At 36.0% G+C, this 14,541-nt stretch overlaps 1 protein-coding gene across 1 annotated transcript in view; it reads left to right on the top strand.

Moving 5' to 3' along the window:
• The window catches only part of CSMD3 (CUB and Sushi multiple domains 3), a 669,496-nt gene that overhangs the window by 472,251 nt on the left and 182,704 nt on the right, over positions 1-14,541 (top strand). The window contains exons 29-31 of the mRNA XM_087706764.1: positions 4,977-5,115; positions 11,433-11,620; positions 13,041-13,235. Of these exons, the coding sequence (XP_087562890.1) occupies positions 4,977-5,115; positions 11,433-11,620; positions 13,041-13,235 (522 nt within the window). The remainder of the gene's footprint in view (positions 1-4,976; positions 5,116-11,432; positions 11,621-13,040; positions 13,236-14,541) is intronic.

The following is a 14,541-nucleotide window of genomic DNA, read 5'->3' on the forward strand; positions in this document are numbered from 1 at the left end:
TCAAAGGTACTTCAGAGCAGAGGGTTCCAGCAGGCACTACTGCCAGTTTGCTCGTGTGTGTGCTCCATGCTTGCATGTGCTTTGCACGCTTGATATGCTCTGTGTGCGCATGTGCGGTGCTATTAAAATTGTTCTGTGCATGTTCAGAACTGAAAAACAAGATGGTGGTGCCTAAGATGCTGCCCGGAAAACTGGTTCGGGGGCTTGGCAAGCCTAGGTTGCTGCCGGTTCCAGCAACCCAGACCACCAAACCACCACCGCTTCAGCTGAACCGGTCCGAACCAGTAGGACCCCACCACTGCTTCAAAGGTCCCTATGTTCTCAATTAGCAGCATTTCTAATATCCTAGTAACTGCTGTAAACTTTTGTTCAACAACTGGTCATTCAAGGTTGTGAAGAAAATATCAATTTATCTGGAATAATACAAATCCTGGCCACCAGGGAACCATTCTAGAGTAGGTTCAAAACAAATCAAATCATAACCATTCACACACTTGAAAGGGAACCAAAAGTTGATAAGAAAGATGTAGATGGTCAATGGACATATTTGAACCAGGAATTAACCTGAGAAAGTATGGATATGATTCATTTCCTGGTTCATGAATCCTACTTAAAATGACTGTTAAATGACATTTTTTTAAAAAATTCTTGCCAACTACAGAATAAGCCTATTAACTGGAGGCAAAAAATTATGATAGCAACATTGTGAGCTGATAACCTAAGCCCTTCTATATGACTATTGTAATGTTGCATTCTTGGTGTGGAGTGTTGTTTTCTTTCTTCTGATAAAAACAGAAAGCTCCTGTGGATGCTACTGCATCAAGAACTTCTTGGCTCTGACAGAATTTGTGATGACATAGCATTTTTTAGCTTCTCCTAAACTCATATTTTCCTCAAAGTATCCATAAAATCAATACTTTGTGCTAATTCCCATACAAAGTGCCTTATGAGTTTACATCAATCTTAAAATGGCTTGATTGGAGTTATAATTATGGGGATTTAATTGCAGTTGGCTTGTCATGTTAATTATATATATTATATGAGTTATTTCTTTTGATCACAAATCACTAGTTTATGCTTCTTTTATGCTCCCATAATATTCATTTTTGTTAACATTTAAAAGATCACGATACAATGAGTCCTCTTTTTATATAAATTTCTTGAATGATCAGGCATTGTCCCAACAAGGAAGGAAGCAGTCAAACATTTTGCTGCCTTTTGTTGGTGAAACACTCAGTGTAAATTGTTGTACTCCCATAGAATATTCCTCCACATCTTACCAGAAGTTTCTTAGGGGGAAATCACCACTGTAACATCATATATTCATGTTGCGACCTTATGGCATGCATGTCAGGAGTGGCACACAAATACATCTCTCCAGGCACGCCAGCTGTTGCCCGTTGCTCTCCCGGGTTCTGGTGTGCAGATGTGCATTGGCCAACTGGTCTTTGTGTGTGTGGGAGCACGAGAAACCAGAAGAGCAGCTCCCTGGCACACATGCGTGGCACCGGGAAGCTCAGCTTCTGGTTGCCACCTGGTCTTTGCTGGAAGATCAGGTGACTGGTGCACATGAGCAGCGGGGAGCTGCTCTTCCAGTTTATGGTGCTCCCACACCTGTGCACTCCAATTTTGGCACTCAGTGCTGAAAAGGTTCGCCAACAGTACCATATATTATAACTACATTACGTTACATTTAACTTGTGGTAGTAAAATAGTTAATTATCCAGTGCTTTAACTGATTTTATTATAACTTGTTTCTAATTAACCTAGCAACCCAATAACTTAATATTATAGAATGTTTTAAAATATGGTTGACTTCCTAAGGTTAAGCAGTTCTATCGCATTAGAGTTACTGTATGTTTTTAAAAGCAGTCTTTAAGGTCTTTGAACACAAAAACAGAAATATTTTATTCTAGGAAGAGAAACCTAGATCTAGAAACCTAGATTTTGGAGTGCAATCTTTTGCATATCTACTCAGAATTAAACCTTGTTTAAATTGGATTTCCCAATAAGTGTGAATGGCAAAGGCTGGAATGTACGGGAACCTATTCCTAAACACAATGACACCACCATGATATTACATGTGTATTGACATCACAATGCAAACACCATTTAACATACATTGTTCACAATATTTATGTATGTATGTATTTATGTATGTATGTATGTATGTACGTACGTACGTACGTACGTACGTACGTACGTACGTCCAGGTCTGTGTTTGCATTGTGGCATCATTTAACTGTGTCTATGCTGTAATCCATGATTATTATTATTATTACACATACAGAATGTAAAATCACAGTTGCTGGATCTTGAGCTAGTTTTGGCCTTCAAATGCATCATGTTCTTCCCAACAATTTAGGACATCATAATGTGTCAGTTGTAGTAGCTGAGTAGACCTAAGAAGTGCCGCCTTTTGTAATTGACCAATGAAAATTTTGCACTTGACTGATGGTGATTTTGTCAATGCCATTGGTGTTCAAGTGGTGCTTCCGATGTTTGGGGATTGCATTCAAGGAGCCTGTTACTATAGGTACTATCTTTGCCTACATTTGTCAAAGTTGTTCTACTTCTATTTGCAGTGCTTTGTATTTTGTTACCTTTTCCAGTTTTTTTTTCTTTTCTATTTTGTTGTTTCCAGGTATCGCCACGTCTGAACTTTTTCATCTTTCTTATTGACAATTTTAAGTCTGATGTTATGTGGCTGGTCTGTTTGAATTCTAAAATCCCAGAGCACATTAGCTTCTTCATTTTCTATTACTTTATTTATTTATTTTATTCCGCCAGTTCTCGCTGGCAGGCAAGCAGTATTTTTTACAGATATTCCTATGAACCATTATTGTTCCATTCCATTGTTAGTCTGTGTTATATTCTTGCAATAGCTTGTTAGATGGTCTATAGTTCCTTCAGCTTCTTTGCGGAAGAAGCATTTTCTGTCAGTTTCTGTCTTCTCAGTTCTGGCTTTGTATGCATTTGTTCATAAGGCTTGGCCTTGTACAGCCCCTCTGTCTGTCTCTTTCTTCATTTTCTTGCTCTTAACCATTGCCAGATCTTATTGCTATCTGCTTGGCCTGCTAAGGTTTATGCTATGTTTTGTTTTTTAGTGCACTAGCCATTTACTCTGCCTTGCCAGATCCTTTTCCCAATCATATTAACTTTATACTAGACCAGTTTGGCCCCTCCCATGTTCAGTTAAGTTTTCATATTGCAGTAATTTCTATGCATTTTCTTCTTCAATATCCTTCAGCTATTTCTTCCACTGACAATGGATTTTAAACTCTTCTTCACTCTTATGATGTATTTCTCTTATAACCTTTTTCTTGACTTCAGTGCCTTTAATTCAGTGGTGGGTTTCAAAAATTGTTCGAACCTACTCTGTGGGTGTGGCCTCCTTTGTGGGAGTGGCTTGCTGCCCATGTGACTGGATGGGAGTGGCTTGCCGCCCATGTGACCGGATATGAAGATGCCAACGACACTTATCAGAACCACCTTAAATTACCTCACACACAGCACTGGCATGCATAAGAATATGATGTAAACTTGTTTTTTAAAAGGCATCTTTGGTTTGCGTTAAAACAACTTCAACACACACAATGTTCTGATTGCACCACAAACGCAGTAGTCATCCTTACCTTTCACAGAGGCACTGAGTTTTATAAATATGAGCATGATAGTGTTTAATAATCATATCCAAGGATCAGTGGTGGGTTTCAAAAAATTTTGGAACCTCTTCTGTAGGTGTGGCCTGATTTCCGGGTCCACTGGTGGAACCTCTTCTAACCGGTTCGGTAGATTTGACGAACGGGTTCTACCGAATAGGTGCGAACTGGTAGGAACCCACCTCTGCTTTAATTTTGCCAGCTTGAAGGATAACCCAGCTACTTGTGATAATTTTCATCCAGTCTCTTGATGTTATTTCCATAGGCATCTTGATTCATTCAGTTTTCACTATTTTCCCCCTATTGATGATGTGGGTGGCACATTGTCTAGTCCAAATTCCTCGTAATATCATGGCTCTATATACATAGAGTGTTTATTAACGATTCTGTTTCAGAATCCATTTTTTCCATTAAGCTTGAGGTTATGCATGTAAAGGAGGGAAGGTAGCCTGGCAGATGCTTTTCATATTTAATAATTTAACTTGTTCAGTATTGTTGACAAAGGAATCCGAGCAATAACAAACAATAGTGATGATGATGACTTACCTTAAAGATTCCTTTTTTGATACTAACCTCTGCTAGTTTATCAGCATTGGATTATAAAATGTGTCTTCCTTTTGTAATTGTAAAAGTAAACGGATATTTGCATAAATCATGTTTTCATAAATGGGCTCCCCTCTGGCAAATAATAATAATTTCATATGTGAATTATTCATGGATCTGTTTATCCATACAACTAATAAGAAAAATGTAGAGCATAAAACATATGGGGAAGGACATACAGAACAACAAGAAGAGAAACATACAAATCCAATATTGTATAACAATAAAGATATACATGTTTTCAAAATTTGTTGCAACTACAGCTTCTAGGAGTTTTAGTTATATAACAAAATTATGTTAGTGGTAAACTCTGCCTTAATGTGCAATGTCATTCTTATGTTTGCTGTCAAATGTACTTTTTTGCATCTTGCTCCTAACCTATCTTTACAATATTTATAGCCATTATTAAATGCTAGCTCTTTTTCTATGATTTCAATATTCACATGGTTTATTCAGAGTAGCACTTTCCAAAGAAAAGTTAAGGAAACAAAAAGGTAGCTCAAAAGCTTGACTTTATCCTTAGGAAGTAACTCCCTTCCTGTTTCTTTGACCAGAATGCCTTTTAATTTAGAGGTACTACAAATAGAATAAATTAGCTTGGTTTTTTTGTACAATCCAAATATATGTTTTCTTTTACTTTGCTTATTGTTCATTCTTTATGCTTTAGGATGCAATTTCCTTTTTTACATTCTTTGTTTAATTCATTCACAGCACCTTGTGGAGGCAATCTGACGGGATCATCGGGTTTTATTCTTTCGCCAAATTTCCCACATCCTTATCCCCATAGCAGAGACTGTGACTGGACTATTACTGTTAATAATGACTATGTAATATCATTAGCTTTTATCAGGTAAGTATATGCTTAGTAAAATTTCAATAATATTCTTATTGAAGATTTCTTTGTTTTCCCCTGAAGGGTGCTTTTCCAAAAGGCAACTTGACTTTCTTTGATTTTCCTTTAAGACATTTCGCTTCTCATCCAAGAACTCCAGAACTGAAGAAGCTTCTTAGTTGAGAAGCAAATTATCTTCAAGGAAAAACAAATAAAATCCAGTTGCCTTTTTAAAAAAACACCTCTGGGACAACTATGAACCTGGATGACTAAGAATCTTCATAGACATAAAGCTGTTGTAATGGCCAACATCAGATATTATACATGTTGGATATTTTTTATAGTTTTAAAGTAACATAATAGGTTTTATGGCCCTCCAGTGGCCAGCAGAACTGGCAGCAGATTCGGACAGTGAGAAGGTTGGAGAGGAACATGAGCCAGTCCTGGAGTCTGGGGAAGGCTTTGATGAGGGATCTCTGTCAGAGACAGAGAGGCGACTCTATGCCAGTTATCAGCTGCCTTCAAAGTCAGACATCAGTGAGGCAGATGAACAGCTGGAGCCTGTTCCCAGTGTGTGCATGCACAGAGTTGCCAGACAAAGGGAACAGCTAAAGAACGGGTTGACTTGGGAGTAAGGCCACAGGTGGATGGTGAATGGCTCCTCCCATAGGGAATAAAAGAGGAGAGAGAGGGGAGGGGAGCTTGCAGGAGACAATTAGTTTGCTTAATTGGTTCGTGACTCTCTAAGACTCCTTGCCACGTTTTGCAGATATCGGCCTGGCAGCTCTTCAAGCTAGATAAGGTCTGTGACTGTAAATCCTCTCTTGAAAGACTTTGTTGGAATTGAATAAGAATTCACAGTAAATTAATAAAAGGGTTTTTTGTCAGGACAAGGAATTTGCTTCATGCTCTTGGGAAGCCTAGATTAGAACAACCATGTCCTGGATGACTGAGAATCTGCATAAACATTTATTTTATTTAGTTTGTTTAGTAAGCCTGATAAGGTAACCGCTTTTCAAATTCAAGGACTGTTAGTTTCCAAAGTAACATATTTAATAAGGTTATTATAAAATTTTGTTTCAGTTATTATCAATACAACTATTGAGATATTTGCTCGAAAAATTGACCCCTTTGACTTCAGAACTTAGAGAATGATTGTATCATCGTATTTAATTTCTACCCTGTTCGTTTGTCAACTATTTCTAGGCAGCCTAAAAATTCATCGATAGCAATAAATCTAAGCCTCAAAATTAAAGCTTTTCTGCTATTCTATATATCCTGGTATGAATATTTATTGTTCCATCAATACTAAATATCTATAGCAAGGCAAAAATGAATAGCCTAGAACACAACTATATCAACTGGGGAAAAGTATTTGTGTTATTTATTTGTTTACTTAAACATTATTTCATTGCTTATTATATTTCTTGTCTGCCCTTTAGTTTAAATTCCCTGAGCAATATCCAATTAAAAGAATAAGGCAATACAATTAATGTGCCCAGAAATAATACAGGAAATGAATTATGCCAATCAATAAAAGCCAGCCAAGTCATTAAAAAAATAGAATTGAACAGCTATTATAAGAATGTTAGGTATCTTGGGAAAACCTTTAAACCAAAAAGATGCCAAAACTGACACTTGATGATTTGCCTGTTTAGAGAATTTAAGACATTTTATATGTGAAATATTACGTGTAAATATATTGTGTTGTTGTTTTGCTGAAGACTTGGGGGAATTTGAAAGATTTAGATCTAAGACTTTTAGAAGAGTGGCATTAGGCATTCATTTGCTTTCCAGAAGTTCCTTAATTATACTATGAGTTTAGAAGATATTCATCTGCTTGTTTAGTCTATGAAGATGTAGCACAAAGAAAAAAATATCTAATGAACAATAATCTACAAAAAAAAAAAACCCATCTGTTATTAGAGAAGTGGTGAATTCATGGAAATTGACTTCAGTTAATCTGGATTCCTATTTATTTGTTTGTTTGTTTGTTTGTTTGTTTAATGTTTGTTTGTTTTTTGTCAAACATGTATTAGACAACACATATATGTGTAAACATGATTTTGGATACATGAAATGGATACAAATAAAAAGAAACATTCGGACAGGGACAATAGGCACATTGGTGTGCTTATGCACATCCATTACCTCTTAGGAATGGGGTGAGGTCGACAGTAGACAGTCTGAAGTTGAAGTTTTAGGGGTTTGAGGAAGAAACCACAGAGTCCTCAATGGCTTCACTCAGCCCTTTGGATCTATGTGTTCTGGGTTTTCCACTATTAGGCAAGTTTAAAGAGTAAAGGAATCAAGGTTAATGACCTCTTTACTTATACTACAATATTGACACAAAAAACATAGATTTCTACACTTCTAAGAAACTATAGTGTCAACTGATAAGTTTGAAAGAAGAACATAGCCTTAAACAGAAGCATGGTGCCAGGTATAAGGGTGGGTATAATTAATAAATAAAATAAAATCAATCACCTAGTTAATAAGTGCTACCTTTCTTGTGGGAAGCAAAACAGGTTAACCTTACTACTATAAATGGGATTAGGATTATGAGGGGTTTTATTTGTTTTGTTTTGTTTTTATTCTTAAAAATGTTACTTGGTAAAATTATCCCTTCTCTCTTATACTAATTAGTAATTATTTATGCAATATAATTTTATTTGTAAAACAGATTTAGTGAAAGAAGACATATTTACTATTTGTAGTTTTAGGAGTGAATTGGATCAGCCAGATTCCTGAGAAACCTTCTCCCTTGTTGTCTTATGAAGTGCATCCATAGTGTGAATACAGAATTCATGCTTCTGGTTTTGTCTCTTATATAATAATTTTAGTGTAATCTTGCCTTCCAGTATCCAATATTATGCTGCAGAAATTGTAGTTGATAATTGTTGTTGCATAAAAACTAAGAAACACATTGAGTTTGAATACAGGTAATCCTCCCTTTAGAAAATACAATACAATAGCAGGGTTGGAAGGGACCTTGGAGGTCTTCTAGTCCAACCCCCTGCCTAGGCAGGAAACCCTATACCGTTTCAGACAAATGGCTATCCAACATCTTTTTAAAGACTTCCAGTGCTGGGGCAGTCACAACTTCTAGAGGCAGGCTGTTCCACTGATTAATTGTTCTAACTATCAGGAAATTTATCCTCAGTTCTAAGTTGCTTTTCTCCTTGATTAGTTTCTACCCATTGCTTCTTGTTCTACCCTCAGGTGCCTTGGAGAATAGTCTGACTCCCTCTTCTTTGTGGCAACCCCTGAGATATTGGAACATTGCTATCATGTCTACCATAGTTCTTCTTTTCATTAAACTAGACATACCCAGTTCCTGTAACTGTTCTTCATATGTTTTAGTCTCCAGTCCCCTAAGCATCTTTGTTGCTCTTCTTTGCACTTTTTCTAGAGTCTCCACATTTTTTTTTACATTGTGGCGACAAAAACTAGCTGCAGTATTCCAAATGTGGCCTTACCAAGACATTATAAAATGGTATTAACACTTCACATGATCTTGATTCTATCTCACTGTTTATGCAGCCTAGAAATGTGTTGGCTTTTTCGGCAGCTGCTGCACACTGCTGGCTCATATTTAAATGATTGTCCACTAGGACTCCAAGATCCCTCTCAGAGTTACTACTATTGAGCAAGGTCCCACCTGTACTGTACCTGTGTATTTCGTTTTTCTTGCCTAAATGTAGAACCTTACTCTTTTCACCATTGAATTATTATCCTAATTGAGCCCAACATTTCAGATGCTAAGCAAGACAGTTGTTAAGTGAATCATTGCAGTTATTAAGCTAATAACACAGTTGTTAAATGAATCTGGCTTCCCCTTGACTTTGTTTGTCAGAAGGTAAACTTAGACTTTATTGTCACTTTGAAAGTAGACTATTGGCATACATTAAAATGAAATTTCATTGCATACAGCTCTCAAAGGGTCACCACCTCCAATATACACTACATTAACATAAATAAATAAATAAACAAACAAATAAATACAATATTATGCATATACCCATATGTTATGTGACACAAAAAAACAACACTGTCTAGTTCGGATGTATACATGTACATGGCAAGAAAAACAAATTTTGCAAGTTTACCAGATGGATGACATAGGGAACAAAGCTGTTACAGAATCTAGTAATCCTGCTATAGGTATTATGAAAACTCCTCCCAGAGGGAAGCAACAAAAACAGACCATGAAGTGGGCATGTGAAGTCTCTAACATTGCTTCGATCTCTAAGCACACAGTGCTTATAAGCAGTATCCTGAATAACTGGAAGCAAGCTTCCTATAATCTTCTCGGCTGTCCTTACCACTCTCTGTATGACTTTCTATCTGAGGCACTGCTGCCACCAAACCGTGATGCAGTTTGTTAAAATGTTCTCAATTGCGCCTCTGTAAAAAGTGACTAGGACAGGAGAAAAATGTGCTTTCCTCATCCGATGCAGGAAATGCAGATGCAATGGGATCACACAACCCCAGGATATTGCAACGGTTATAAATGCAGGCCAATTGGCAAGCAAGGGTGACTTTTGATTACATGAACATGGGGTTGCTGCAAGAGCTATAAGTGTGAAAAATGGTCGCAAGTCACTTTTCAAGGCCATTGTAACTTTGTAAATCAATGGCTGTATGTCAAGAACTATCTGTACCAGGTTGCATATCGTATGGGATGAGAAGCTGCTGGTGTCTGTTCTTTGCGGGCAATGATACCGGAAATAGATAGGGCAATATAGACTGAAATGAATGCCATGCTGAACAGGAACAGGTGAATAGAAAGGCAACAATATGAATCACACTGAGTATTTATGATGTTACATAATCCATTTCATAAAGGTTTAATGCAGACAATCTGTATCTTTGGCTCCTCTACTAAAATAGGTTTACAGCTTTTGGAAAAGATAAATGTATGAAATTAAAGGGAAATGTCATCATCAGATTAAGAGTCCATTTTATAAACCACATATTTACATACCACCCAGGCTTAGGTGAACAATGCTGTTTTGGTTATTAAATGTTTTTTGTTCAAATTCTCAGAGATAGTCCAGGATCTAAAACAAAGTTGGAGATCAAACAAAACAAATCTATTAACTATAGTTCCTTTTCAGATCTACAAAGGGTGAAAAGGATAATGTATTTTTGAAAGGGAAAAAAAAAGCCACCAAAAGGACACCTCAAATTATATGATGGAGGAGAAATGAAATGATGATGATTAAAATGATGCCCCCAAAGGCATAAATTTGTAAGAAAGAAAGAAAAACTAATCATATTTTAATTTTCTATCTGATGCTTTAAATATTACTTTTCTACTCTCAAAAAAAGAAAGAAAGAAAGAAAGAAAAATCCAATCAAACACATTTTTTTGGGAGGAAACCCACTTTTCTATGCCAACATTCAAAGGAAAATATCTAGATATTTATTCATTACATATCTGCACTTTCCTTTGGGAGATAAATAATGGAGATAGCATAGAATAAAAGAGTTGGACGGGACCTTGGAGGTTTTCTACTCCAACCCCCTGCTTAGGCAGGAAACCCTACACCACTTCAGACAAATGGTTATCCAACATCTTCTTAAAAATTTCCAGTGTTGGAGCATTCACAACTTTGAAGGCAAGTTAATTAATTGTTCCCATTAATCGTTCTCACTGTCAGGAAATTTCTCCTTAGTTCTAAGTTGCTTCTCTCCTTGATTAGTTTCCATTGCTTTTTGTCCTATGCTCTTGTGCTTTGGAGAACAGCTTGACTCCCTCTTCTTTGTGGCAGCCCCTGAGATATTGTAACACTACTATCATGTCTACCCTAGTCCTTCTTTTCATTAAACTAGACATACCCAGTTCCTGCACCTATTCTTCATCTGTTTTAGCCTCCAATTATTTTTGTTGATCTTCTCTGCCCTCTTTCTAGAGTCTCAGATAAATTATCCTTCTCAAGATTTTCTCATAGTTAAACCTCCAACTAGTATTCAAAAGATTATCTGAATGATAAACATCCTATTTATAAATAAAAGAATAAAAACTAACAAACATTTTTAATATAATTTCAGAGCAACTTGAGAGTTCTTTCCTTATTAAGATATCCAAGCAAATATAAGGTTGCTGCAGATTTGACATTTAGAAGACAATAATTATATCTAATAGCTTGAATTCATGTTTATAGTTACACTAAAAATAGAACCAATAACAATGGTGAATACTTTAGACTTAAGTATTTAGTATACTTGAGACTTATTTCCCTAATGCCAGTGGTCTATACAAATTATTGCACAAGCAATATTGTTTACCTAATGTGATATGTTTATTTTATTTTTAAAATATTTTACAGCTTCAGCATAGAACCAAATTATGACTTTCTCTACATCTATGATGGGCCAGACAGCAATAGCCCATTAATTGGAAGTTTTCAAGATAGCAAATTGCCAGAGAGAATAGAAAGCAGTTCAAACTCAATGCATCTGGCTTTTCGAAGTGATGGATCTGTTAGTTTTACTGGGTTCCATTTGGAATATAAAGGTAAATAACTGTAACTCTGTTGTTAATGTGGGTCATAGATGTTGAAATAGTTGGTTCAACATAACTCCTTTACAGTTACTATTTGCATTAAGTCAAGCATCAAGTCATTTTGCTTATCTACCTTTTTAAAAAAATTACCTTATTTGTGACTTGTTTAATTCTTATTTTATAATAAATGATTGCTTACTTACATTATTTACTTATGGTACTTAAATTAAATGATTATAAGCAGTCCTCAAGATAGGACAAATTGAGGCTAGAATGATGGTCATAAATTATTGTGGTCATTAAGTAGGTCACCACCTGACTGTGCACTATTTTATGAACACTATATGAATGCAGTAGTTATTAAGCAAATCTGTTTTACCCAATCAACATTTTTTTGCCTGTAAACCAAACATAAACAGTGGAAAAAAACTATGCAAAAAATTATGATCATAGGACCATAGGAATCTGTAAATGATGATAAATATGAGCCAATGCCTAAATACTGAAAAAACAAAAGATCATATGGTTACAGCCACTGGAACTCCGAAACTAATTTATAAGCACTTTTTGTGGGTCTGTTGTAACTTCTTTAAGCAAGTAGTTGTAAGGCAAGGATTAACCTGTTTCACCAAAAATAAGATCCAACCAGAAAATAAGCCTTAGCATGATTTTTCAGGATGCTTATAACATAAGCCTTATCCAAAAAGTAATCCCCAGTTAAGTTTGTCAGCCAGATGGATGCATTTAGTACCGTATTTCCCTGAAAATAAGAACTAACTGGAAAATAAACCTTAAATGTATCTTTTGGAGTAAGCATTAATATAAGACCTGGTCTTATTTTTGGGAAACACTGTACTTATAAAAAAGCTCTTTGATTTTTAAAACATCATAGTGTGGTGACATCCTCAGGACCTTACTGTTTTTGGTATTATGACAAAAGCATATCATAGCATTGTGCGGCAAATTCTGGTTCTTGTGTGCAGTCTGCAGCCTCAAAACACAGATAGAAAAGAGACCTAAATTAAACTGCCACAGCACTGCTTTCATCAGTCTGAGCTTTATACTGCTCCACAGTATAAGGCTTTTCCGTTAGAAGTCACAGGGGAAAAATGGTGGGAGAGAAAAAGAATGAAACACTCTATGCTTTATAAAATTTTTGATAACTTTGTGTTGTTTTATGTTTAAAGCAAAATTGGTGGTGAGAGAAAAGGAAGTCATTAGAACATCTTAATCTTGTTTAAGGGACAAGGGAAACATCTTTCTTTGCAAAGATTACTTTGGATTACCTGATGGCATAACATGTACTTTGAAAAAAGAAATGATGCTGATTTTGCTGGGTGTCTCGTATGGGTTTATTTTAAAAACTCAGTGCATCAAATTAACTGTGGTGTTGTAACAGCAGTTCTGTCTTTTCCCTCTGCTCAAATTAAAGCCAAGTTACGTGAGTCTTGCTTTGATCCTGGGAATATCATGAATGGTACAAGACTTGGAATGGATTACAAACTGGGATCAACAGTCACATATTATTGTGATGCTGGCTATGTTCTTCAAGGCTACTCTACACTTACTTGTATCATGGGAGATGATGGAAGACCTGGATGGAACAGAGCCTTACCTACTTGCCATGGTAAGATTTTGAGAAGAATTTTAGTATTAGTTCACTCACTCACTCACTCACTCACTCACTCACTCACTCACTCACTCACTCACTCACCAACCCACCCACCCACCCACCCACCCACCCACCCACCCATCCATCCATCCATCCATCCATCCATCCATCCATCCATCCATCCATCCATCCATCATCCATCCATTCATGATGGTGATGCTTTTATGAGTGCATGATGAAATGTATGACTTACGATTCACATGAAGTATTGTTTTTCTGCTTTATTTGTTATTTTCACATGCTGGTATGTTTTGCATCAGAGTGATTCTTATGAATACAACACCAAAGTATTCTTCTCCTGTTTTCCACTCAGTCATCTGGAATGCTGTCTCAAACAAACAGAACACGGATGGGACAGAGGGATGGGAGAGCAGGAGAATAACTGTGGATATTCTCTGCAAAAACATTAGCAACCCTTATGTTAGATGAAAGTCAGTGTTCTCACTGGAATTCAGACTATTACATCACAAAACACTCTAAAAGCTGGTCATCCAATAGAACTAGGCCTCAATTTTACATTTAATCTGAGAATTTTTACTAGATAACACTTGGAGAGGTCAGTTGTCAGAACTTTACTATCATGAGAAGTTGGAAGAAATGGATTTTGCATTGCGCCGTCTTTTTCAACATGCTGCCCACAATGATTACTTGAACACTAAAATTAATTCATTATACATCAGAACTCAAAAAATCATTACATACCATTTCATTTCATTGTATTCAAATAGATTGAGGTTCTGAAACGACCATAGTTAGGTATTATATCTTTGTTAGCAGACACATATTTTGTTCAGTTAGAATGGTTGGATTTTCTGAAATAAGGTTAGTTGGGACACAAATCAGTGGCAAAGCATGAATACTATCAGCACCTGTTGGTATCCATTCAAACATTTTTATAAATCTATGTATATTTTAGACAGGAAAGGGCTTACCTTTATGAAGCTCAGATTAAAATCATTTATCTCAATGGTTGCTGTGATTAATTTTGGAAACAAATAGTTGGATTGAAATCTTTAAAGCTCCCTTGCAAAAGAACCTTTTATTTTCTTTTACTCATATTGTTTGGATTAGATTCCTTTTTAAATTACATTTAAGGTATGGGCTGAGATTTTAAAAAGGCCTTTAAACCCTTATTTTTCTTTGGACCTTTATGAAGGAAGCATTTTTATTTTCACAGCATTGTTTACTGATATAAATTATGTTGGTGTAGGAATTACACATTTTTTAATTTAAAATTTTCAAATTACGCTATTGATGGTCG

The sequence above is a fragment of the Thamnophis sirtalis genome, unplaced genomic scaffold (assembly GCF_051295495.1).
Source record: "Thamnophis sirtalis isolate CommonGarterSnake01/CBP01778 unplaced genomic scaffold, rThaSir2_p1.2 scaffold_2, whole genome shotgun sequence".
Classification (NCBI taxonomy): Eukaryota; Metazoa; Chordata; class Lepidosauria; order Squamata; family Natricidae; genus Thamnophis; species Thamnophis sirtalis.